General features: G+C 57.3%; 1 protein-coding gene and 1 long non-coding RNA gene across 11 annotated transcripts in view; one reads left to right on the top strand and one right to left on the bottom strand.

Annotated features, from left to right (window-relative positions):
* The window catches only part of OPCML (opioid binding protein/cell adhesion molecule like), a 335964-nt gene that overhangs the window by 149264 nt on the left and 159872 nt on the right, over positions 1-26828 (bottom strand). Inside the window, exon 1 of one of the 10 annotated variants that reach the window (XM_066981362.1) lies at positions 14559-14713. The exons of 8 other annotated variants lie outside the window; for them this stretch is intronic. Coding sequence is in view for 1 of the 2 variants with exons in the window: in XM_066981352.1 (XP_066837453.1) it covers positions 7486-7627 (142 nt within the window). In the remaining variant the exon portion in view is untranslated. Of the gene's footprint in view, positions 1-7485; positions 7643-14558; positions 14714-26828 lie in introns of those variants that run through there. One more of the 10 variants, XM_066981352.1, reaches the window with a different exon arrangement.
* On the top strand, positions 14930-18104 carry LOC106040600 (uncharacterized). The gene is made up of 3 exons (XR_007163191.2): positions 14930-15170; positions 16261-16776; positions 17233-18104. It is a non-coding gene; the product is annotated as an uncharacterized lncRNA (long non-coding RNA).

Raw genomic sequence — 26828 nt, 5'->3', positions numbered from 1 at the left:
AGTCCTGGGGCTCAGCCTGACCCAGCCTGGGCTGCAGCACCTCCAAAATCCACTTCGAGCTCTGCGCAGTGTGCACCAGAGCTGATGTGCCCGCCCCGCAACGCGTAGGCTCTGAGCAGCCCAGACTGACACAGCTCGGGGAGATGAAGGATTCAGAGCCGCGTTTTGGAGCCGCAGACAGTGACTGGCACAGGGTCACGGAGGACACCTGCAAGAAACATTAAAAACTCTCACAAGTCCGAATTATACACGGCTCTTTAAGGAACAGCGCATGCAAGATTTACATAGCGGTCCCTCTGCCCCCTTCTGTGGCAGATGCTGGGAGGCACTCAAAGGAAGCTACGTTTATTTAAAATTAAATAAAAGCAGCTAATTTTGGCATGCAAGAGCTAATGCACCTGGGGGACTCCTTGCTTCAGGGCACTGCCAACAGAAGAAGGGTAACAAAGTTAAGGAAGCAATTAAGAAACCGATGTCGATGCTCCAAGGGAGGTTGGCTCTTTGGTGAAGCCACGGGGCACAGAGGTGAGATTTCACCCCCCTGTGCCACCGTGGGAACTTGCAGAATTGCTGCCTCTGAGTCCTCCTGGGCCTGTAGGACATTAAACTGTCCTCTGGCTGCACCCTGCTGCCTGGGGCATCGCTGTGCCCGTCCAGCCTCAGCTTCTGGCCTGGAATTGGGGCAGAAAGCACACGGTGGCCTCTCCACTCTGACGCTGCAAAGCAAGAGCAAGGGGAGCAGGACACCCCCAGAGCCCACAGCAAGCAGGGAGCAAAAAAACAAAGCCCGAGCATCCAAGCAGGCAGCTCTGGCTCTGTCCTGCATCCCCGGGGTCACGGTTATCGCTGCCCTGGGGACAGAGCCAGCCTTGCCCACCGTGCCAGCAAAACCCCACGGGATGGGGAGCGCAGCAGCGGGCTGGTGGCGGTGCGATGCGTGCTGGTGGCGAGGAGCAGTGAGCCGGCGGTGTGGTGGAGTTTTGTCAGCACCGTGTGGAAGAGCTGCGGCACTGCACGCTGCAGACCAGCCAGACGTGGCCCAAAAGCATCCCCAAATAATTGCAAAACCTTCCGTGAGCTGGCTCAGAGCTAACACCGGGCACCGGGCAATGGCCCCGCACTTCTGCGCTCCCGGTGCCAGGTCTGGTGGAGGGCAGGAGAGAAGGGCTGGGGGGAGCCGAGCAGCCCCCATGTCCTCCCAGGAGCCTCCCCACCCTCAGCCTGGCTGGTTTCTCACAGCTCTAATGCCAGAATTCAAATGGAAGCAAAGTCAAAGTGTTCAAAGGCTTCAAAAATCTCCGCACTTGGCTCAACCAGGCATGGGGATGCCCCTGTTCCTGCCCCCACTCGTGCACCAGCTCGCCCCAGAGCAGCCTCCCTGCTCCCCCGTGCTATTTCACATGGGTGCACACTGACCCCACGCTTCAGCAAGCCCAAAGGAGGAAATGTGTCACCTACGAGGGCCACACGAGCTCCGCGGGAGCACTGGCACCAACACAGACACACCACTGCCTCTGCACGCTCCCTCCCGAAGTACTGCCCCGAGAGCCAGCAGTGGGGAATCTCCCCCCAAAAGGCAATTTGTCCCTGCTGAAGTAAAGGGTTTGGAGAGCCATGAATATCCCCAAGCTCTGGAGCTGTCTCTTCTACAGCAAAGTAATAAGACGAATTTACTGGGTGAGAGCAGGAGCCTGCCAGCACCCCTGGCACCTTCCTCCTGGTGTGCTGCAAACTACACCGGCAGATGGGGCAAAACCTTTGGGATTTGGGCACCTGCGAGCTCAGACACAGCCTGACGTGTGCTCCCTTCCTCCTGATATTGCAAACCGGCACATACAAATCCGAGCTCTGCCCTCTGAGGCAGGGGGACAGGCTCTGGCAGGGTGACAGGCAGGGGGAACGGGTACAAAAGCAACACTGAGGGTCCCCAGGGGAAGGAGCAGTGGAAGAAACCAGCTGAGATTTAACTGCTGGCACCTCAGAATCTCCACAGGCAGCATCTTCGTGTCCTGACAGCATCCTATCAGCCTCTCCTAAATGCTGGGCTTGATTTCCTGCAGGATTCAGGGCTTACTCCTAAGGAAGGGTGAGACAAAGGGCTCTCGGCTGATTAACCCAAAATTTCATCCCTAAATTGCCGTTGCACAAACGGAGCAGAAATTAAGCGTGAAACAAGCATTTCCAACACGCGTTTGTCTGGGACCACTGAAATCCACTTTTTTCTTGCTGCCACCTGCAGAGGAGCTGCTGCAAGGCCACCGCTGCAGGACCGGGGTGCTCCGGGTGCTGCTGGGCAGGAGCAGGCACCGGGGAGCTTTCCTCTGCGTGCAACCACCCCAAAAGATATTTCCAGATTTCCCTTCTGCAATCACTTACCGCAGGCCAGCATCTTACTCCTGTTATTCCTTTTTTTTTTCCCCCCTCTCAAAAGCTCTAAAGCCAGGAAGCCAAGAAACACCAAATATGAATCGATTATTTTTTTTAATTTTTTGTCTCTTTTGGCAATGTTCCCTGAACGAAAGCAAAACACCCTCGGGCACCAGCGAGTGGCGTCGCTCCGTCCACCTTAAACGGAGCAAATCCGAGGGTGGCAGCTGTCTAGACCGAGCGCTCTCTGTGGGACACAGGGATGGGGTTGCTTTTCCTTCTCATATGGCCCTAGAACAGGGCTTTCGGAGCACGGGCTCGTAGTTCCAGACAGAAACCTGCGCTTACATTTTGGATGCATGGGACACTGAGTAACAGAAGGGTATTTCTGGCGCAGAAGCGGCCCAACGGTAGCTGAGACGTCAAGCACAGCTGACTTGCATGATTTTCCATTGATTAAGATGACAAAGTTGGGCCAAAATCTTACAAAAACAGATTACAGAGGGCTGATGCCATCTAATCTAAGCCTCAGTTCACTAGCTTTAGGCCTAAATCCTAGCTGAGTCTGGAAATGATCCGTGCTTCCTTGGTTATCTCTACCAACTCAGGGAATAAGCAGTCATGTAAAACCACATGCTGAAAGATGGTGAGGAAGTGAATTAATGAATAAAAAGACACCAGATGCTCTCCCCACCTCGGAAGCGCTCCCTGCTCCTCAGAATAAAAGGCACCAGGCAGGAGATGCGGGGCTGGATGTCCCGCAGGGCACAAGCGCATCCTTTGGGGGTTTCTCAGCCCCGCAGCCACCAGCGCCCCCCTGCCAAAAACTCCCCAAAACAAGCCACAAAGTTCCCCTTTCCAAAATCAGTGCAAGAGCCAGGGCACAGAACGGCAGGAGGGGTGGAGAGTGGCCGAACACCCTCCGAGGTTGGTGCTGGCCAGGTAAAACCACCCCGTGTGTGCCCCCGAGCCCCGGCAGCGGGGCAGGACCAGGGGGATGTTTGGCTGAGGGTCTCACCCCGTATCAACGATAACTACATCTGCAATAAATATGCAAAGTTGTAACTGATTTGCATTGACATTTGGACTTGGGGGGGAGCTGAAGGGAGAAAGAAATAAAGTCCATTATAGCGCGGAGTAATTTAGGATATTACCACCAGCATCTGAATTACAAATCTACCTCTCATTACTGGTATGTTAACCGGGGAAGGCAGCTTCTCGACAACATGCAAGGCAGAGTTTATTAGCATGAATTTGCATAATAATTAGCTCTGCAGCAAGCAAAGGCTGTTGTGCCTTTCAGAAAGCCAACTTTCAATGTCAATATCCAGCCCCAATTTGGCTCCTGCCTGGGGCCCTCCGGCAGCGAGTTGCTGCGGGGCGTTGGGCAGAGCCTGCGAGTTCCCCGACGCCATCGCGGGTGTCGGGGACCCACGGACGCCCTGCCTGGTCCCCAGGGCAGCTCCGGGGCTGGGAAGCACAGGAGAGCTCCTGGGAAGGGCTTTTGGCAAGCAAACTTCGCCACCTGGATAGTTCCTGCATTGCACAGATAGTTTCTTTCCCTGGTGCATCAGTGGAGTTGGCTCCAAAGAGCCCCGAAAGTCCCAGCTCAGAGCAGTCCCGAGCCATTCGGCGCCTCTCTCCATCCCACCCCAAACGCTACCTCCCTCCAGCTCCCCCTCCCACACCCCTGCTGCCAATTAAGCCTTTAGACAACGCGATTCCCAAAATGGGATCGAAAGAAGACGCAAGAAAAAGATGTTTGCTGTCTAGCAATGCCACGATGAAGGAAAAAAGTGGTGATAAAGGGAATTATCTTCATTCTCCATCTACCCAATCTGGCCCCCAGAAATATGGAACCGGTTCACGCTGATGCTTCCCAGACTGGCATTTTCCAGGTAGCGTTGTGCCAATAACAGACTCTTCGCTAGCCAGAATGCCAAAATAAAGGGGAAAACATGAGGCTATTTTAGTCTTTTCGCTGAAACCACAAGTTTCATCTTCTGGGGCTCTATCCGTAAAGATCGTCTATTTGCAGGTGCGTTTCAAACACGATTATCACAGTTCAGGCACAAGAGACAAAAACACATTCGCAGGTTGGGGAGAGGCTGGGTTTTGTCTCTCCAAATGTTTTCTTTGATATTTTTTCACAGTTTTTCAGGAAAAAAAAAATACATATATATATATATGTATTGCTTGAATAAAACTCGCTGTCTTAAATCCCTCATGCTGCAGGCAGCTTCCCAAAGGCTTCCACCCCGCCACCCTTTCCTTTTCCGAGAACCCTCGGCCAGGGGAGATGCCAAGGAGGATTTGCGCACCAGGAGGTGGCGCAGGGCACGGCCCAGCTGTCTGCCAGGCAGCCGCACGCAGCAGTGCAGCGGCTCGGCAGCACCCAGCACGCAACACGGGGTGCCCGTGCGTCCCGTGTCGCGGCGAGAGCTGCTTGTGACGAATGGGGGCTCTCAGCGTGATGCGTTAGCTGCCACCCGCGTGGGTTCCCCAGCCCCCTGCTCCTCTGCACGCCTTGCGCAGGGGCGCGCTGGGTGCTCGGTTAACCGCTCGGCACGGCTCCGGCACCCAGGGGTGCTGAGCTCCCGGAGATGGAGCACGAAATCTAACAAAAACCCTTCAGAACTGACACCCACAGTGCCCAGAGCTGCCTTACGAAGGAGGCAGCTGTTCCAGACAACGTGCCTCAGTTTCCCCTAAGAGGGGGTTGCTCCCAGGGAGGGACCGAGCCCATCTTTTGGGGACGGCAGCACCCCATCGCCAGCCTGAGCTCAGCTGTTGCCAGCAGAGGAAATACTGTTTGCGTCTCAGACCTGCCACCTCCAGGCCTCCAGGTGCAAGCCCTGCTCTTCGCAGCCCCTCAGCACGAGGCATGCATGGCGTGGCTGCGCGCTGCCTTTCCCTTTCAGCATCTCGCAGCACCAGAAGTACTGCTCAAAGTAGCTGATCAAAAGCAGCTTCTTCGGACTTTCTTCTGCCCCCAGCCCTGGTTTCATCAGGAACCCTTTTAACCCACCAGCTCCAGGCGTCCTGGCCTCCAGGGCAGCAGCCTTACAGAGGAGAAAACCTCCCCCTGCCCCCAGCTGTTGGAGCCTTAGGCAGTGCGGCAACTCCTTGTTCCTCAGTGTGATAAAGTCTGGGTCCTACGTACCCCTGAAACCCATTTCCCAATCGGAACAGGCCTCCTAATTCGATTATTTGCAGTTATTGTTTCAGGCAGGTGTAAATATGTATATATAAACATATATAAATACATCAGGCCGGTATAAAAGGATTCAGCAAAAGGACCTCAGCACCTCTGCACACCCTGAGCCCGACGCAACCCCACCTCCCCAGGACAGCTGCAGCACTTTCAAACCCTTCAGCACCCCCGTGGGCAGCAGAAGGCTGCGGGCGTCCCTGCCCTTGACACCCAGGATGGAAAAAAAAAAAGGAGGAAAGCGAGGTCCAGGTGCTGCGAGGGCAGAGCGGGGCAGGCGGAAAGGGGCTGGTGATGGGGGCCGAGACCCCCGGGTTCCCCAGGAGGAGCAGGCAGGGTCACGGATGGTTGTAAGGGACCTCCGGAGGTCCTGCACAATAAAAAAGATTTTCGTGATGCTCGGACAGAAGCCCTTGCGTCCCCAGCTTGTGCCCAGTGCCTCTTGTCCTGGCGCTGGGCACCACCGAAAACAGCAAGGCTCTGCTGTCCCTTTGGGTATTTACAGACCTCAACAAGCTCCCCATGGTGGGCTCTCTCCTCCTGGGGGGCACAGACCTGCACCCAGCACGCCGGTGCTGAGCATGAGGCAGGATCACACCCCCCCCCCCCCCCCCCCCCCCGACCTGCTGCCAAAACACTGCCTGATGCAGCCAAGAATATCATTAAACCTTTTTTCACAGCGAGGACGCGTGGCCGGCTCCTGCTCCACTCGGTGCCCCCCGGGACACCCCCAGGACCTTCCCTGCAGAGCTTTTTCCCCCTTTTTTTCCTCCCCCCGGGCGCTGCTGTGCGCATTTTGTGCTCGGCTGTGCCAGCCGCGGAGCGACGCGAGATGGTGCTGCGTCCCCAGGCTCAGCCAGGGATGCTCGCAGCCCCCCCGTGCCCCCGCGCGGCGCAAAGCAAAAGGGGGGTGCAAGAAACGGGGAGGGGGGGCACAGCCGGGGTGCAGCTCCTGGTTTTCAGCTCATTTTCGGTCTGCTCGTGGAGAGAGAGATGGGTGAACAGCCCCGTTCAAAGCGCTCTCCATCTCAAGCAAGGGATTTGTGGCTGGAAAAGGAAACGCTTAGGTTCAGAGGGGGAAAAAAATCTGCTTGGAAGTGGAAAGTGGAGTGGAAAGACAGCGAAAACCAGCTAAACAAGTGGATTTAAAGGAAACTCGAAACACCTTTTCCTAATGCATTGATGAAACCCTATTAAAACAAAATTTCCCATGCACCCCGATGACCGAGGAGGTCAAGGCAAGTCCCCAGACCCGTTATTTCCTCCAGGCTCAGATCCCAGCCCTCCGACAGCAACCCCAATTTCTGCGCACCACCGAGCTGTTCTGGAAAAGGCGACAATCACGGAGCAGAGGGACCCAGCAGAGCTTGTCAGCAACCTGGCGCCCGTGTGTGCCACCCCACGATAAGGAACCCAGGCACGGACACGGGGGAGAAGGGGGAATAAGCACTTAGAAGAAGCTGATTCTGCAATGAATTTAAGGAGAGTTATCAGCTGCTGCTGGGTGAATCAGCTTGGCTCAGATAAGACCCAGAACAAATATTTATTCCAAATTTACACTGACCTAAACCTGAGTGCTGGAGGGCTGAATAATTTCCGTGAACTCTGTATTTTTGTCAAGTCATTTCCTGGGTTTCTTGCACGGGTTGACAAAGATTTAGGTGGGAAGGATAAATCCTGGCTGCTTACCCACCCTTGTCAAAAGGATGGGAGGGAAGCACAGATAGAAGCACAGATAGATGGCAACAAAACGAGCTCTGTAGCGTTTCAGGCTGTGCTGCTTCACGATGGCAAAACTAAGACCAAGGTTTCTCCAGGTAATTTTGACCACTGCCACGTTCAAAGGGTTCACCCAGCATTACCTGAGAAGGGTCTCGGTTTTCAGAAAGCTTTTAATAACTACTCACCTGCAGGCCGCCCAGCCAAATATGCACCAAAAATCACCGCCCACTGGCAGAAGTCTCGGCTCAATTCCTCGATACCAGGTTGTCTGCAAGATTTGGCTGAGTTTGGGATTATATAGGCTAATTTGGAGGTGCTTAAAGGCATTTCCTGGGCTTCTTCTGACTTGCCTGTCCTGCCTAAAGTGAGAATTGGGCTTTGGGCCTGCAGGTGTGGCTACGTGAGGTCCCCAGCTGTACCTGTCGCCTGCTCAGCCCCAGGAGCTGCAGCTGGGTGTCTCACCAGGGCTGGAGGCTACATCGGAAGGGAAGCACCTTCCCCGTCCCCCCTCCAGCCATCGCTCCCCAGGATGGGTGCGGGTCGGGCTCTGCTGGGCTTACAGAGACAGAGGCATTGCCGCAGTCCTTACCAGCACAGACACCGATGGGCGAGCTGCACCTGGGGCAGGGTGCAGAAACATGCAGCTCCCATTTCCTAGTGATGCTTTTTTTCCTTTGCAGTCCACGCGGGAGAGCCTTTTATGGGGAAACTTTGCCTGCTCTGTCCACTGCTCCATCCTCGTAGGAACGAGAGCGCAGGCACAGCGCGACAGAAAGCAGCAGAAGCTAAGTGTACATGAACAGCGGAGAGCTCACCGTAAAGGTTATTTGTGCCTGCGGGCTGCTTCGGGATCCTGTGAAGCACGGAGGTTTCAGACTGACTCACGCCAGACAGAAACCTGCCTCTAACTCCAAAAGCTGCCACGTTTTCAAGTGGTTCAAGGGCTCAAGGTGCTACTTTGAGTGCACAGAGCTAGCGGTGTGATATTGTTTGGCCTCTCCCATCCCTTCCTTGTGCAACACAACAGCTCGGTCCCAACCCCTGCTCACGTCAACAGCCGCCCGCTGAGATTTCTCGTCTCGGTAATCACCGGGCAAAAGTGGGTAAAGACCCCAGATTGGCACTAGTGGGTATTTCCTGCTTAAAGCTCCTTGTAAGCGCTAATCCGCACAGCAGTAACAATTAGCCACATTTCACGGGTAGGGAGAAGGGAGCCATGGAAATCAGGCAACTCAGAGCCACCGCTGGAGTAAATAGGGGAGCCAGGGTTAGAGCTAACGCAGCGACAGCGATACCCCCCGTAACACCACAACCTGCTGGCCCTAACGGCACAAACCCACACCACTGCAGCCAGGCCAACTTTGCACGGGAAGGAGCAAGGTCGTGCTGGATGTGGTCTGTGGGCCCGGAGGACAAGGGGAAGAGACGGGGTGGAGAGCCGCCGGGAGCACGTTCAGTGCTCAGCTCCAGCACAGCCTCCTCTGGGTGACCTCGGGCAAGCCCCCTCCGTCTCTCTGCCACTGGGGATCAGCCAAATGGGGAGAAACCTCTCCCCGCGGGTAACATCCCGTAGGGTCTCCTCTCTGAGAGGCAGAAACTGCCTTCACCATGTTTATGGGCGACCCAGATTAATTAGGCAATTCTGGAAGCTACCAGAGCGCGCGACGACAAATGGCAAAAAGCATTGCTACTGCTTTATGCTTTCAGTCCAACTTCAGATTTCGGGGAGGAACCAACAACGTTCCCTTAAGGTCTCGCTAAAGGAAAGGCAACAGAGAGCGGAGCTGAGTTACAACTGGGCTCACGAAGCTGGCACAAAGCAGCAGGCAGTGTGTGTTTGCATGTACATAAACACATCGCTGTGTGTACACACGCATATGGGCTTTCGGTGAGCGGGGCGGGGGTGGACCTCACAAACCGGGGGAGAAATAAAAGTCAGATAAAACCCCCGCAAAAAAAAATAACAAGGGGAGAGAGCATTCTCCTCAAACTAAGTCATTTTGCAGCCACTGATTTCCTTTTTGGTGTTGTTGTCTCTCTCCCTCCCCCTCTTTTTTATCTCCCGAAGTTGGCGTTGCGCGGAGCCGTGCTCCTTTCCGAGATGTTCAGGCGTTGCCGTGTTCAGACCAGTTCCGTTTTGTCCCACTCCAAGCCTCTCCCCGCTCACTATTACCTCCGGCCCTGCGGAGCAGGCAGCGCCCTGGCTCCCCTCCAAGCCCCAGGCTGGCACGGGGATGCTGCAGCCACCTCCCCAACCGCGCCGCGGAGGTGAGCTGGAGAATGTCACCTACACCTGGGTAATTTTTAATTTTCTTCCTTTTCCCTCTACTGTTAAATTACCTCCAGCTTATTTGTCTGGCTAGAGGTTAATGAAACACTAATGATGTTAATGAGCCTTTCATGCCGCAAGTTTTTTCAAGAAAGAGATATAATAGCTGTTTTCCTTCCCTTTTAATCTTTCTCATCGCTCGGGAGTTGCAGGGCCAAAGCAATTAGCGGCTCACGCGGCTCTGCCTTCCCTCCCGGTCACAGCCCAGTGGGGCAAAGAGAAGAAACCTATTAAACCCGCTTCACATGTCCGCAGGTGAGGAGCTGGTGGGCTGATGCAACACGCTGCTTTAGCCAGAAGGCAAAATGCTATTTGGGGGGAAAGCAAGGGAAATTAACAATCTGGAGCTGCGGCACGGCAGCGGCGGGAGCTGTCCGGAATGGTGAAGTGTCGCCATTAGCGGCGCGCTCTTCATTAGAGGAGACGGCGAGATGGAGCGCGGGAGCTGGCAGGTGAACTTCAGAGGGATGTGAGGTGTGGGTAGGGCTCGGGTTTGGCCGGCCGGCTGAGCAGATCCGCCCCGAGGAAACTTCGGAGCGGCAGCAGCCTGCTGTGCCTCGCCGTTCATCCTCATCCTCGCTCGCTCGGGCAGCTCTGGTTTCAATCCCGTGACATCCTTGCAGCCCCTGGCCAGCCAGGAGTTGGCCGCTCCTCCCGAGCTCACAAATCACGTTTTGTTTCCATACAAAAAGAGGCACAGCGAGAGCAAACCCAGAGGATTCAGAGAAATGGCTGCTCACGGAATCGCCTGACAGCGAGGAACGCTGCCCATCTCCTCCCTGCTGCCGCACATACAGGATTTCCTTATCGTTCCCTAATCCTCCCAACACCACTGCATGGAAAAAAAATAAATAATAATAATAATAATATAATCCCAGCCCATTTTACAGACTTGCTTATGCAAGGGAGGACATGAGCTGGGTGTCCCCGTGCCAAGGCCGAGCCCCCGCTGCCACCGTGTCCGGAGGGGACGCTGGGTCCGCTCTTACTGATGGATGCCTCAGTGCCAAAGGGCACACAACTAAATTACGAGCTGGCACTTACAAGGAGTGAGGGCTCTGGCTTGTGCTTCCATTAGAGGGTATCTATCTGCATTTAAAGCTGTGCCGCTCTGATAAGGAGAAGGGAGGAAGCTAGAGAGACCTCAAAAAATTGCCTGGACGAACTCCGAGATAAGACTTTTCAGACAGACAAAAAAGCCTGTCCTGATTTATAGAGCTCCGTCCGTCCTTGACAGTACCTCTGGAGCTCCTGATCTCGGCTGTAAAAAGAAAGTTCCATCACAAATGCATGTTCTGCCCCCAAAGTATTTATCCAGACAACCTGTCAACCTACCACAGCCAGATCCTGTTGACACGGACAAGGCAGCAATACAATCGTCTGCCTTTTATTTTTCCTCTCTCCTCTCCCCTGTTCTTACTAATCACAGATGCTTTGTTTGCACAACAATAAAGAGCCCGGGTGCCTCAGTTTCCATTTTTTGTTATCGTGCCTTTCAGCCAGCATGTTTATTTATGACTGCTACAGAGTGCTTTCGCGAAGAGATGCCATTAGGCTGGAACGATGCTCTCTTGACATTGAGATCAGAATCTGCACAGACGCCACGCAACAACTCATTTTTATGTTTGCCTACTTGTCTTAATTCCTTTTTTTTTTATTATTATTATTATTTCCATCGCAAAGACTGCCAGGGAGGGAGAGGCAGAGGGGCACTTAGAGCACAAAGACACGAAGTAGCTCTGGCTGAGGCCACAGATGGTATGGGCTGGCTTGGCTAATTCTGCCCTCGTTTAGGGCAGCTGTTGGCGTGCACGCTCTTAACAAGCCCATTAAGAGAATAGGACCCCAGGCTGACAAGGGCGCAGTAATGGATTTATTCCTGCTCACGACGACGAGACGATCCTCCTGCGTGCCGTGGTGGGAGCATCTGCAGCGGGCACACCTGGAGAAAGGCTCCAGTAGCTTTGGGGCCGCGGGGTGCAGCGCTGCCCATGCGCCCCGCTCAGGTCCTCCCGGGGAGCAGGGTGCGAGAGGTGGCATTAAGACCTCAAATCCGTCAAAACCCACGTGTATGTGGAGCACAGCCTGTGCTGATGGGCTCACCGGGTATTTCTGCTTCTAAACCCTGAATTGCCACCAGAACACAGGAGTATGCTCTTGCTGCGGTACCACCAGGGTGGCAGCCACACGACGGGGATGTTAGCACCCCAGGACGTGCCCCGTGTGGCCCCAGCAAGCCCCACTCCTCCTCTCCCCCCCAGCAGCTCCTCACGGACCTTGTGCACGAGCACAGGACCCAGCCAGCTCTCCGAAGGCACACAAGCAGCAGTGAGGTCCCCTCCATCAGCTTAACAGGTGAGAAGGGAACAAACCCCGCTGCACGGAGCCGGCTGCCCCTCCGCCTCCCAGCCCTCGGGCTCGGACGCATCCACGCCGCAGGGAGGGCCCTGGGGACGCTTTCTGGTGCCGTCCCCAAAATGACTGACCGTGCCACGTGCCCTGCCCACCAGGTTCACACGAGACAGCCAGGCATGCAAAGGCAGGGGGCTGTATGATCTGGCATCTCTTTCAGCCGTTAGCGGAGGCGCGTCCTTCCCGGGCATCGGCTCCCTAATTAGTTCTATTGGTTTCAACAGTTCGGCGGACTCGGTGAATGTAATATTTAACACCCTAGAGGGAAGCCTTTCACGCCGATGCCTCTTTCATCATCTCTGCCCATCTGGTGCTCACTTTAAGCTCGCGGAGCACCACCTGCTTGGAAAACAATGAACCTGCGCAGGTCCCCGGTCCTGCAGAGCCGCCGGACCCCGCGGGGAAGGCGTGGGGGGCACCAGCAGCACCCACACCATCCCTCTGCCCGGCTGCACACCCCGATGTCCCCTCCTTTGAGCAGTCGTTGCCATTGCACGGCCGCCCCATGGTCTGCTGAGGACTGGTCCTGAGAAGTGTGACGGTTGCTGACGCACAGGGAGCGAGGTGCTGATTCCCAGAAAGAATTACTCCTAAAGATGTCGTGAAACGCCCGCTGTGCGCACAGGGGTGGTGCAAACGGGGATGTGGGTAGGGAAACGCTCCCTCAGCCCAACGCTATGCTCTCACCATCACCGCCTTGCTCCGATTAAGCAGGGATGAAGGGTGGCACACCACCAACAGCGGTGGTGCGACTCCACAATGACAAAGAGAGGAGCAACGGGTGCTGTGCACGAGTTGGGGTGCCAGCAGGAGCGCTGTCACAGGCCAGGACCCCTGCACCCAGTGACCCCATGTGGCCACACACATCTCCCCACTGGGTCTGCACGGACACGGGAACCAGGCCGACAGAAACCATTTGCTTGCTGCAGCCACAGCACCGCAGCTGACGCTGGGAGACACGGGCAGGAGGACGCGTCTGGAAATGATTAGATTGCTTCCAGTGACTGACACCTGCTAATAACCTGGAAGATGGGTAGAGGATACTTACATTGTCATCTCCCGCTATCTACAACTTCATTTTCCATCATCTTTGGCACTCAAGGACAGCAGCAAAGGATATTATTGCTGCCGTTATTGTTAGTGTTATTATTTAAGCCATGCAGCCACAAATCTGCAGGTACCTGGGCTGGGCTGGGCGGACGGATTACCCCACGAGATTCTCCTTCAGATCAGAGGGGAATTTATTGCAAGGATTATGTACAACTTATTTCTCTATTAAGTTAAAATAAGATTCCCCTTAAAGGTTCGGCACGTTAAGCAACAGCTGGAAGGACGGGGACTTTAACCTCACGCTCAGCCACAGCGCCAGGCGTGGAGGGAAGATGGATGGAGGCGCACTCCGAGGGAAAGAGAATAATATCCCCCGTTTGCAATGCTGAACTGCATCTTGGGCCTCCTGCCTCCCCGGCACCAAGCCTATTAGCTTCACCGGGGCTGAAAAAAAAAAATAAATAAATTCGCCAGCGCACAACAGTGCCAAGGGCAGGGAAGTTAAAGGACATTATAACTCTTTAATTACATCAGTCTTGGAGAGAAAAGAGCTGTCGTTCCCTCCTTCTTCCCTCCGGGGAGCTCCTGGTATCTACCTTGGCCAGAACCCCCTTAGGAAAGTTGTCGCAACATATGTCTTCCCCGTGCTTCATGCCAGGGACGGCTTTAGCCCGGTATTAATATTCCCCACCCACTATTTACCGCGCTTGCATACACACACGGAGACACGCAAACACGCCTTTCATCTCCTGCCTTGAAAGGAGGAGAGAAAAAAAAATAAAAACCACCTTAGTTAAGCTTTCGAGATAAGAGAGTCATGTGCGAGTCCGGGCTTTAGGCTGCCAAGGGAGGATTTCCCTCCGAGAGCACCCGAAGGCCGCTTGCAACGCGGGATTGCAAAGAAATCACGAGCACGAGGGGAGGACGTGGCTGAGCCATCCTCCCCCCCCCAAATTCCTCCCCTGCTCAGCCCCTCGCTTAGCGCGGTGCCGCACGGAGCCATCAAAGAGCATCCCGAGAGCGCCGCGTGCTTCCTCAAATAAGCATGTTTTTAAATAAATATCTCCCTGACAAAAACGTCCTTTGTAGAAATGAAAATGGTTGTCAGAAACCTATCAGCCACCTCCTAAAAGATCCCATTATGCTGCTGTATTGAACTCCTTTTTTTTTTTTTTTTACCAAGAAAGTTATTGAAATAGTGACGGAGACAGCCAATAGCACTTTCGATTAAAAATGTATCACAGTGTTTTGTGATTTAAAAGCAAACAAACAAGAAAGGCCCATGAAATGTTAACGCCTGCGTGAGCGGGTTTGATTGCTGGTCGTTGTCTGTTTGTCAGACGTTTCCAGCTATCAATTAATTATCAAAACCCGGCCGGGAGGCTGGAGCCTGATGCAGGCACCCGGCGACGCAGAGCCCCTTGCCCAGCAGAAAGCTGGACGCGGTGACGGGTGGGGAATTCAGACCTCGGAGCGCGGCCACCGCTGTCCATCACAATTTCGGCGCCGAGCACCAGCTCACGGCAGGGTTCCTGCAAGGTCTCGTCCTTCCGCCCCTCCGCACCAGCACCAGGAGGGGCTGCTAGCCAGCGGGAGCGCCCTGCTCACCTTGGAGCCGAGGCTCTGTGATGTCAGGGAACGGGCAGCCACGTCACAAAACCCCAAAAATCTTTTCCAGCAGCCCGCGGCATTGCACAGGGCGATGCCGGAGGTGGGGCAGCTCCCAAAAGGGCTCTGAAAACGGACAGCAGCCGGAGGAGGCTCAGCCCCGCAGCAGCCGCTCCTGCAGCGCTTTGCACAGCCCTTGCAAGCAGCAGCTTTCATTCCAGAAGAGAGGAGGGAAAAAAAATAAATAAATAAACCGGGAAACCCTCTGAGCTGTGGCTGGTAGATAAGGAGATACGGCAGAGTCGGGAGGCAATGGCCCAAGGGGCCCATTAACAAGATTCCTCCCACACAACCTGCGCGAGCCCAGCCCATCAATAAAGGCTGCTCTCCTCCCCAGCCGGCCTTGCGTGGCTCCCAGCTTTCCGGCTACAGGCTGCAGATTGGATTCTTCCGTCACCACCATAAAAACAGGTGAATCGGCCCCGGCTGAGGGACCTGTGATAAGCCAGGACCCTTTAGGCACGGAGGCGCACTCCGTAAAACCGCCGCTGCCTTCCGGCACAGCCGGGTCCCGCGGCACCGGGGTGGGCGCCCTGCAAACTGCCCCTGCTCTTTGCTGCCGGAGCCCGGAGCCATTTCAGCGCCGGCTTTTCTACTTCTGCAACAGGCAACTGGCCCTGCACGGGCTGGAAATGGTGCAGGAGCCTGCCCAGGCCATGGCGGCTTTGGTCTGTAAAGCTGGAGCTGCTCGCAGCCCCACTGCGATGATGGGGCATCGCCACCCAACCAAGGTTGGTGGCAGCAGGGCCCCGCATGGGACTTTCCTCTCTTCCCACAGCTCCCAGAGGACCCCAGATTGCTGGAAACCCAAATCCCAGGCGGGACAGCCACAGAGAAACCCAGCGATGAAAACCAGCCAGAAGCTAGAGCAGGCAGAACCCCCGGGCTCTCCAACAAAAGCATTTTTTCCTGTTTTGTTTTGCTTTGCATTCTCATTGCCAGGTTCATTATCAGGGTCCTTATTCCTGCGCACGCTTCCCATTTTTCTCCCTCCTATCTCCCTGCCTCCAACACGGCAGCCTGTATTAGTTTATGTTAACAAGCTGTGGCAGCAGTAAGCCTGGCCTCGCCGCCTCTTCTGCTGACCAGGCACATCGGTTGTCTCTGCAGGCTGCGAGACAAACCGAGACGTGGTTCCCGGTCCTCGGAGCCTTCCTCCGTCTCAGACACGAGCACCCCTGGGGGAATTATCCTAGGATTCGTTCTGGGCCAAATTCGGGTTCAGTTTTGCTGGTCCCAGCGAGCTGCAACCAGGCTGTTGTGAGTCTGGGCTGAAGTGGAAGTGGCAAAACCCTTTTGTCTGGTGCAGAGAGCCAAATACAAGGAAAAGCTCCTTTTCTCCCCGAAACAGAGACTTCTCCCAAGTAACCCCTGCCGGTGCTGTGCATCACCAGGCAGCAGCATCCCTGCAGCCCCCCCGTGTAGCACAGGGCAGGCTGGCTCGCTGCCCTCTCCTCCCAGCCCAGCCCTGCAGCCTGACAGCACCCATTTGTCTCCGCAGCTCCGGCTTCTCCCCGGCCCGGGGTGACGGCAACCAGCACTTGGAGGAAGAAGAGGAGGCAGGGAGGGAAAGAAAAGAAAAGCAAAGCCGAGCGGCAGCTGGTTTTCGTTCACCACCCCGCCAGCGAGCGGCACAGCCCCGCTCCAGCACACCGCCAGCACCATGCACCCAAGAGGGAACGGCGGCGAGAGGCAGGGATGCTCCTGGCACCACGACCTTGCTCTTCGCTGCTTCAAAGCCCCATCTTCACTCGCGAGAGCAGGGAAGAATCAGCGGACCCCCTTTACCTCCCCTTGCCTCCTAATCCCCAGCTCTCAGGCAGCCCCAGGCAAGGAAGGAAAGCTCCGTGCTGCCGCCGAAGCCCCAGCTCCGCACAAAGCCCGGGGCCGCGCTCCGCGCCGCGGTGCCCCGCTGTGCTAATGGCCGGGCTGGCGTTGGCGCGCAGCTGAAGAGCTGCACGCGTGCCACTGATTACTGGTATGGGTCTCTGAGGCCAAAGAAGAAAAGAAATCCAGTGTAAGATTGCAAACAATTACTCCTCTTAGATAATCACTGTTTTACAGGCCAGGCGCGCGCATAAATATTGCATAGTGCCGGGGCCCAGCACGTAATTGTCAGATATTATTCAAACCAAGTCGCCGCTGTATTGGCAAGAGCTGTGTGCTTGTCACAGCTCGGGGTCAGCCACTGGATGGATGAAGGATTTTGAGGGAAAGCTCAGGGAAGGCAAGAAGCAGGCCAGCCCTTCCCTAACCTACTCAGCGCTGACTTCTGCGAAGCGATCGCGCGTTGCGCCGAGTAAATGGCCCAAGCCGTGACGCTGCAAACCCGCCACAGCTAGCAAAACAGGGAAAATGTGGCCGTGTGTGAATGTCGGGGTGTCCCCGCAAAATGAAGAGGGTCCTGCCCGGTGTTGTGCTTCGGGGCTCTTTGCAGACCCAGGATCCTGTACTCCCAAAGCTTCTTTTCTAGAGAACTGCCTGCAAGGCGAAGGAGGGAGCAAGGAAATGATGACGCCGGCAGCGAAACCGAAGCAGACTTCGGGACAGCGAAGCAGCTGCCTGGACCTTCCTCTGGGAGCTGCAGCGTGTCTTCCTCGACCTTCCTCACCTCAGCGATGCCTCCAGAGGCAGCAGGATGCAGGTTTGTGCCGAGCAGCATCGGCGTGCTGCTTCGCACAGCTCTGCGCAAAGGGACGGGCAGGGCACGGCCGGATCCCCGGGGCTGTATTTGTGAGCAAAACCCTGACGGTGCGGATGTGAGGCACTTTACAGGGGCACGAGCACAAGGAAAAAGGCGCTGGGCAGCTGCCCAGCCTGCTTGCTGCAGCCCGCGGGGCAGATGTCCCTGCATGAGCCCTTTGCTGGTGGCACCAGGGGCCGGGAGGAGGCAGCGCTCCAGCCACGGCCACCGCACGCGGCACTTTGGACAAGGCTCCTTCCCTTTCCTCCTCTGAAGCTGTTTTGTTGCAAACCATCTGCTCAGCGCCCCACCGTGCACGGCAGCGGCGAGGGGGGCCCAGATGGACGGCTTCCTTGATAATTCTTTAAAACGAGGCACCCAAGCACAACGCTGCCATATGCCAAAGGGCCGGCCAGCTCGCCGAGCTGTTCCACGACCCTCCTTCCTTGGCGCGGCCACGGGCAGCATCCCACACGGGCTGCAGCGCTCCTCACCTGCCGAGGGCCTGCAAACGCCTCCAGGAGCTGCCCCGTCTCTGCCTAAAACCCAACAACCAGAGCGAGATGTGAGATTCTGGGCAGTCTCCAGCTTGCACACCGCGTCCTGATCTCCCAGGTGCTCGGGGGCAGGGGTCACGCTGCCCTTGAGCTCCCAGCTATGAGCTAAAACAAGGAGGGCAGGGAGAGGAGGATGCTCCCGCTGCAGGGTTAGGTTTGGGCCCCGCTCACGCCCACTTTCAGCACAGGCACCTGGCCGATTACCCTGCACAACAACCGGGACTTGGCTCCGAGCATCTCACGAACGACCTCGGTGGCACAGAAGCCAGCTGCTTTCGGGAAATAAACCCCGCCGGCACAACCTGCCTGGAAGTGTGGATTCTTCTCATTCCGAAAGCTCGGCATCACCTCCAGAGGGTCCTCAGTCCCCCCATCCCTTCCGCAACTCGTGCTGCATTCAGGGCAGCTCGGTGCCAGGCATGATCCCCCCCTCAGGATGTCCGAGCGTCTTCTGAGCCAAGCCCCTTTGCCGCAGCCCCACCACGACACCCACTCCTCAGCACGAGCCACCTCGTCACATCCTGATGCTGCTCACAGCGCCGCCCGAAAGGGGGAACTGCACCGTGGTCAGTGCCCAGGTGCCTCCCAAAATCTGCCACGCAGGGCTCAGCGCACCCACGACCCCCCCAGGTACCTCAGCTGCTCTCCCCCTTTGCCCTCCGGCACCCCGAGACCCCCGTGAGGCCCCTTGCTGATTACACGCAGGACACAGCCCGGGATTCCTGAGCAATCGCCGGCGCGCGGGGACTGGGGCTTTAAGGAAAAAACACCTTGCAAAACCCACACCACAATCAGATGGATTTCGATAGAAGCTGCAGTGAAGGATGGCTCTGCGGGATTTCAGATAAATAAAGCCACAAAGGCCGGTGAGATTGGACTGACACCTTCCAGATGATGCTTTCCTGACCCTGCGCCTTGAATATCAAATCCTCCCCATCGCCAGCAGCCCTGAACCCCAGGCTGGGGAGAGCGGGCTGGGGGGATAACAGGAGCTTCCCTGAGCCTTTGCTCTTCATAGGCTGGGATGCCAGAGCAAGGAATAGCTCAGAAGCCCCTAATCCCTCAAATCCAGCAATTTGCATCCCTGAGGATCCCTGCTGAGGTCCCACCCCGCGGTCCCAGCACAGGACACTGCTCCCAGGCAGCCCGAGAGCAGGCAGCGATCCCAGCATCAAATAACAGGGCTCCGGCAAGGCCCGGGCCCAGCTCCCGAGCTGTGGGCATCGCCCCCGGGCAGCGTTCTCAATAAAGATCCGCAGCGAGTGTCAATAAGGAGGGAGATTACATCGGCTTCCAGAGGGAGTGCAAAAAAAAAAAAACAGTTGGAGGGAAGAGCTGCTGCTTTGGAGCAGGAATGCAGCGCCTGGTGCTTGCGGGCAGCCGAGAGGGGTTTGCAGGGGAGCAGGCAGGTGCCACGGGGTGGCTTTGAGCTCCCCCAGGGAGTGACCGAGCTGGAGGACAGCAGGGGCTCAGCGAGGGGCTCTGCGAGCCGTGCACGTAGGCAGATGAAGCTTTGCCATCCCTGCCCATCCTGGGGGGGATTGGGGCAGGAAGGGAGATGTGCTCGGCGCCACCGCTCCAGGCGGGCGCAGAGGAGCTGCCCTGGAAGGCAGGAGGCTGCTTGCAGGCTCTCCACGAGGCCATCAGGGGTGCTCCTGGAGCTCAGCCCTGCCTGTGGCCGCGGTGAGCAGGCTCCAGGCTTCGCCCTGGGCTGAGGGGTGCTGCTGTGGGGGCTCCGGGAATCCTTCCTCTGCCTTGACCCCCGCCTGGCTGCCTCAAAGGGGCCATCGCGGTGATGGAGAGAGGGCCTCCAGTGCCTCCTCAGCTCCTCTTCTTCTGGGGACATCGGGACGCGTGGCTGTCCCATCCGGCACGCAGTGGATAAATGATTTTGCTAAAAAAAATCACACCCACTGCCTCCAACAACACCTGAACCGGGGCTGGCCCAGAACCCAAGCAAAGTAAGCGTGGACCTTGATAACTTCATCATCCGACACGACACTTGTGAAACCGTTCCCCTTTGCTAACGATACACCGGAGAGGTGCTGAGCTGGTGCAGGACAAAGCGCCCGGCCGGCTGGCAATGCAGAACGACAACCGGTGCACGAGATCAGCCCCGAGCTCCTTTCAGCAGCCCATGATCCAGCGGCGCCCCACCAAGTAACGAAACCCTCGCTCTATTGTGTCCATGCAGCTCACGGGCGCTGCTTGAAGGCTCGTGCTTTAATAACTCATCTGTTGGGCCAATAAGAAAAAAAAAGTATCGCCTTATCTTGTCCACTCAGCCATCAGAGGAGCTCTGGAGCGCATTCATTCACCTCCTGCGACGCCCGCAGCTCCCAGGGCTGCTCGGGAGGGCTGCGCTCACCGTGGCCCTGGCCGGCTGCTCGCAGGGACAGATGGACCTGGATCCGTCCCAGAGCCAAGCAGCGAGCAAACAGGCACCACGCTGGGCCTGAAACCTTTTGCCACGACCACCCGGCTTCCCCCATGCGGAAAGCTCCAGGAAAGCAGCCCGAAATGCACTTTCCCACCCGGGAGCAGAGGGGTCTCGAAGCCCCTCCGCCGCCCGTGTTTCTTTAAGGCCAGCCAGCGAAGAATAACGCTCTCCAGCTGGAATTACACGGGGAATTCAGGTAAGCAGAATGTAATTAACCGAGCTGGAACGCTGCCATGTCTAACAGATGTAGAAATGCACCTTGGGAGGAGAAAAAGGAGGAGAGAGAGGAAAGAAGAGGAGCGACGGATGCCCAGGGCTCGGTGCTGCTCCCCGCACGGCTCCGGTGAGCGCGCAGGGGGCGAGGGGGGGACACAGCAGGCGAGAAGGAAGGTTCAGCGGTGGCCCTGCTCTTCCCAGCGGGGCAGAATCGGTGCCCTGATCCCAGGAAAATCCCATGGGAGATGCTGGCAGAGACTTCACATAGCTGGATTTGGGTTATCGGGCGTCTTTGGGCACAGCTCGGGCACATCGCGCCTGGTGCGCCCAGAGCAGGGGGCGTGCGCCTGACCTGGCGCCACCGACGGCCGTCTCCATCCAGCCCCACGTGCTTCCCGCAAGCCCTGCTTCTCCAGAAGCAGTTTTTTAAGTAATTTGCCCATGCAACTGCCTGCTAGCGCGCGTCCTTGACTCCCTCTGCTTTGGGCTGTCTGAAGCTGGCACCCACAGCTCCAAATCCTGCACAAGCCTCACCGCCCCGCAATGCCCGAGGTGCCGGACCCAAGCCCGAACATCACTTGAGCACGGCAGGGGCTCTGTCCCACGAGGCAAGGCATGACTTCTCTCCTTCTCCTTCTGCTTCGTTTGATAATTTGACTTCTCCCTGCTCTGCCTTGTAATCAGACTGGCAGTGAATTACAGCAAGGGTGGCTCCGCTCGTTTCAGATGTCAGAGCCCGCAGTAATTGCGGCACCCACTTAAATTTATGTCAAAGAGAGGAAGCCTTTGTACGGAGGCAAGCTCGCCCTGCCAGCACGCAGCCTGGCACGTCGCTCGCTCCTCATCACCGGGTTTGGCTCTGGGAAAGATGCTGCTGAGCAGAGCCCCTCTTGGGACCACGTTCCCAGCTCAGTCCTACTCCAAAACCCCATCCGAAAAGCACAGCAGCCCTGAGCACCCTGTCCTGCCTGCAAGGAGCTGGCAGAGGCTCGTCAAGCCACGCATGATTTACGCTGAAAAAGCCGGAGAACGTGATGCTTGCTCTTCACGCAGGCTCCCTAAAGCTCCCGGAACGACTTCAGCACGCACTCTGCCTGCCCTCTCCTCTCTCCCAGACAGCTGCAGCTCAGCATCTCGAGACGCACAAACATTTCCCTCTGCAGGGCTGTGCCAGGAGAGGGAAGGCAGCTGGCGGGGGAGCAGAACAAGTCCCAGCTGCGGGCAGATTTGCTCTCCAGGTGGGAGCTTTGCCCATCTGCAGCGGCGGATGCTGCCGGACCAGGGAGGAGCACGGCGTGCTGCAGGTGTCACTTCTGCGCCTGGCACAGCTGCAGCGCCGAGCCCAGGGGCGCCCAGCTGCTGGAAACGCTCCCACAGAGCCGCCAGAAGGGCACCGTCCTGCGGGAGCAGGGGCCGGGCTGGGGAAGGAGGATGTGAAGCGGCTTCCCAGGAGGTCACCTCGTCCCTGCCGCCCCCCTTCCACGCAGCGTGACACCGCGGTGCCACCGGGAGGGGACCGGGCACGGGGGGAGGACGGAAAGCCTCATTAGCATCCCGGTCACGCAGGAGGTTTTTCAAGTGCCAGCCTCTGAGTGGCAACATCCCCGATGCCAGCTCTGCCCGGGGGACACCGAGGGCACCCTGTGTCACCTTGTGCGCTGTCACCCCGTTGTCACCTCGTGCAACAGCACTACATCCATTTTTCCCCCGTAAAGGCAAGGAGCCAGGGGACTTGCGGCGCAGCCGGAGCTCGCTCAGCCCCTCGCTTCCCCAGGGTGGGCACCCAGAGGGGGCTGCACCCGCTGGGAGACCCCTGAGCACACACAGCGCGGGGCCACCTGCAGCCTGGTGCTCGGGCACGCAGGCAGTGGGGTCCCTTTATCCCCCCTGCACACGGGAAGGACACGGCCACCTAGCTCCTGCCAGAAGGGTGGTGGCTGGAGGAGGACGGGGAGAAGCAGCAGGAACCTCACCGGCCAGGCAGAGCTCCCAGCACGTCACATGTCACCGCGCTGCCCCTGTCCCTGACCCCCGCGGAGAGCTGCTGTGCCCGCTGCAAGCAGGCAGCGGCGCAGGTTAGAGGGAAGAAAAAAAATAAAAAAAATAAAAGCCAAAACCCATAACGCAGAAGCCAAACATTGCAGAAGGCAGAACGCATCAAATATTAAAGGACTCAAAACTCCTCCTGTCAAGCAAGGAAGACACGGAAACTGTTCCCAGACGTGGCGGGGCCGTCACCTCCTCTGATCAGCTCGGCTTCAAACAGCTTGTCAGGGGACGCTCGCGCCGCCGGCACCCCTCGCCCGCTGCCTTTCCCAACCTCCCCAGGCCCGTGGTGGTGAGAGCCGCATCCTCCACGGGTGTACACCAGCCTGGAGCTGCCGCAGAGAGCTCCCCGTGCTCGTGCAGAGAGCTCCCCGCGCTCCCGCAGGCTCGGCGATGCAGCGGGAGGAGTGACCCGGGCACTCCAGCCAAGCAGCCCCCAGCATTTCCCCCCCAAAATTAAGACTCTGCTTTGCTATTGCCGTAGCCCGAACTCATCTCGGCTGACTCCACACTGCTCCCTGTATCCCCTCCGGTCCCCGGAGCCCATGGGGAGCAGCCACCTCTGCACCTCAGGCAGCGGGACGTCACCGCGGGGAGGTTGCAGCACCCTTCGTGCCCGGCCAGGTTCCCTGCTCGCGCCCACCGCGTGCACCCGCGGGACTGCAGCCCCGGAAGGGGGAGGAAAGGCGCTTGCTTTAGTGCCTCGTTGTTGTTTCTTTCGTCACGTCATTGATTAGAAGCTTGCGTTAACTGGCGATAAATTAGGTTAAGGAAAAACTCCTCGGGTGGAGGCTGCTGTGCCCCCGACAGCGCAGCGCAGCGCGCTGATCCTCACGGCTGGAGGGCAGCATCCCTTCCACGCTGGCTTCCCTGAGCACATCAAACCACAGCTATTTTATACAGTAAAAAAAAAAAAAAAACAACAAAAGGCTGGGGGAGACGAGGGCACATCCCACCCAGGCGGCTCCTGCCCAGCAGCAGGGCTGGGGCCGGGTCCGGCACAGCCGCGGCAGCATCCCTGGCACAAAAAGGCCCAGCCCGGCCACAAAGCAGCCTGACCCGCTTTATCTGAGAAAACGCACACCTCGTCTCACCTTCCCAGGGCAGATATGAATAATATCCCCACCCCAGCTGCCTGGGAAGGGGCCCGCAGGCACAGGTCGCTCTTTTATCCGGACACAAAGCAGCCACACCGCCCCGCGCTGTCAGGGGTGCTAACTCTGCCTCTCTGGGCGATTTCAAGCGCTGTGTGATTGCACTCGCAGCCCGCACTTTGCATCGCTGCCTGCAGCGCGACCTCCGAGTCGGGTCCTGCTGAGCCTAAGAAGTTCATCGTCGCTCACAGCTGATGCCGGGAATTAAAACCCGCCACCCCCACAAACAGCAGAGCTTCGCCAGGCGGCCGCGTGCCCGCTTCATCCGTCCCAAAACTTCGTGGAAGTCTGGTGAAACCCATCCCTCCTCCCGCAGCAAGCGAGCAGCCTGCCTGCCCTCACTCCCGGCCCCCCAAAAAGACCCCCCTGACCTCCCCCTTCCGCCCAAACCGCTTCCACTCGGGCATGGAGCTGCCCGGGGGCGAAGGATAAAGTGGGCTCGGATTGACCCGCGGGAGGCAGGGCGCCGCCTGGGCCTCTCCTCGCCCCGTGGCCTCTGCCCGTGCCGCAGCCTTTTATTACAGCAGCAAATTGCTAATGGACCGCCGCTGAGGCGCGGGGATGATATCGGCTTTCCCATCAACGGCAGCTTTGCAGCGATTTCTCCCGGCGGCTGCTGAGCGGCCCTGGGTCCCATTTAGCAGCCGCCGGGGGAACCGCTGCCTGGGAGCTCCTCGCAGCACTAATTTAGGCGCATTAAATATTCAATAGCCCCCAGAATAAACACACGCACAAGATCTCATGGCCCTCCGGGACTCCCCGGCCATAGGCAGAGACGTTGCGTCGGCTGCTGGAGCCTCAGCAAAGGGCGAGGCTGAGCAATGGGCTCAGAGCACCGGCCCCGCTCTGACCCTTGCTGGGATAGCGGCAGAATTTTGCTTTTATCCCATCCGCAGCACGGTGACCACCTCTGGGTGCACGTGGCACTGAAGTGGCTATCTCACCACGGAGGGAAGCGCACAGAAGAGACAAAGGACAGCTCTCCAAAGGCTCCTGTCCTCCTCCAAGCCATCCCCGCCCCTGTACCATTCAGCGCGGGCGGCACGTTGCAGACAGACAGAAATCTGTCCTCCCTCCATCCCTGCCAGCGTCACGGCGTGTCGGCGGCCCTCCACGTGCCGCAGACCCCGCCACCCATCACGAGCAGTGGGTTCAAGCACGGACCTCATCAGCCAGGGAGGCAGCGCAAGGAAGGGATAAAGACGCCGACAACAACCAGCTTTTGCCTTCCCCACGGTCGGGATTGCCGCAGCCCCAAGCTACAGGCTCCACCAAGCTCTAATCACCATCCTGCAGCACCCTACACCCCCACACCTCACTCGGTGCCCCAAAACCAAGTGGGAACCAAGCCTCGGTGGGCGACACCAGCCCCGAATGGCCATCCTCGAGGCTGCCAGGCTGCAGAGCCAGCCGGGGCCCCGCTCCCTCCGCACCCTGGCTTTTAACTTCTCCCCCAGCGCGGAGCGATCTGCTCGCTAACCGAGGGAGTGCTAACGCGGCAATGCTGGTAAATTGTAATTAATTTTCCCCCTAATTGATGCGTGGGAATACCCGGGACCCTCATTCTCCTGCCTTCAATTCCTTTATAAATATCTGATTTGACAGGTTAATTTGAAAGTAAAAGTTGGGTTCTTTACAACAATCCAAGCAGAAGCCCCAGAACACAGCCTGCTGTCTTGTTATGTGAGGCGTAATGAAAAGGGTTGAAGTTAGGTTACAGTCGTCATCATCATCATCTTTCTAATTTCACTAATTTAATTTCTGTCCCCCCCCCTTTCTCGGAAGATAATAAAAGCTTCATTTCACAGTCCAGGAAATTTGGCAGCAAAAGGTGATAGGCAGCCAAAGAAAGACGGGGAAGATGCAGAAGAACGGCGCGGGCCCCTCCGAGCTGAAACGTGGTGCTCAGCAGCCCGAAGAAGGGCAGAGGAGGGGAGGCAGGACACCGAGGCATTAAGAAACACCTTTCCCAAGGTGGCAAAGCGAAATCAGGCACGGCTAATGACGCTGCTCGGTGCCAGAGGGTGCAAGGGCTGTGCGCTGGCAGGCAAACGCGCCGGCAGCTCGCTCGCTCACTCCCCGCTGCACAAGTGCCAGGTCACCTTCCAGAAGCTCCGACGACTTTGTGGCCACCGGTTTCCCATCGTAGGCACCCCGATAACGCCCCGCCAGCCCTCGGCACAGCACGCGGAGGCTGCTCGCCTCCCCGTTCCCCCGAGGAGTACGATAAAAGCTCGGGGAGCCGGGGGGAGGAAGGAGTGCTGTTGCCCCAGACGTTCGCCGGGGGGATTGCGGAGGATAAATAAACCTCAGCCTTAGATGTGGATGAGTGGCAGCCAGGCAGACTTCAATACCAGTTGCTGAGGGGATTTACTGGAAGCAGATCTGGAACGGCGAAGCATATGGGAATAGAGTGCATCCAGTGCTGGCTCGCTCTCCAAGCTGCGTTTGGGGGCTTAGGGGACTTTTTAGTGGAAATCTGCAGGAAAATGGGATCGGGAAGGTAGAAAACATGCCTAGATTTAGTCCGCAGCCTGACAAAATGACGCTCAAGTGGTAACAGTCGGTACTTTTTGCTAAATCCCCGCTCCTGTTTTCTGTCTCTCTTCTTGGTCACGAGCTGCCCTTTTCATCCACGTAGCCGGTTGCAGCAGCAAAACACAAACAAAATCAGCGAACAACAAAGGCGGAGAGGAAAGGCTGCCCTTCTTGCCCTTTTTGGAATAATTCAGAGATTTGGTGGCGTTCCAGGAAATGAGACAAAAACGCCAATCCTCAGCTCCAAGGACAGCTGACCCGATCCCTGCCTACGCCCACCCCAACGAACCACTTGTGCGATTCGGTGCCCGGTGTCTCCAGGAGAAGGCTTTCCTTTCTGCCTCCATCTCAGGCACTCTGCTTGTGCCCAAGCCCTGTCGGCCTAAATTTGGGGTGGAGGAGCTGCTCGGCCCCACAGCATCAGCCGGGATATTT

Source organism: Anser cygnoides, chromosome 21 (assembly GCF_040182565.1).
Source record: "Anser cygnoides isolate HZ-2024a breed goose chromosome 21, Taihu_goose_T2T_genome, whole genome shotgun sequence".
NCBI lineage: Eukaryota > Metazoa > Chordata > Aves > Anseriformes > Anatidae > Anser > Anser cygnoides.
The sequence above is the reverse complement of the archived record's forward strand: the minus strand, read 5'-3'. Positions and strand labels throughout refer to the sequence as shown.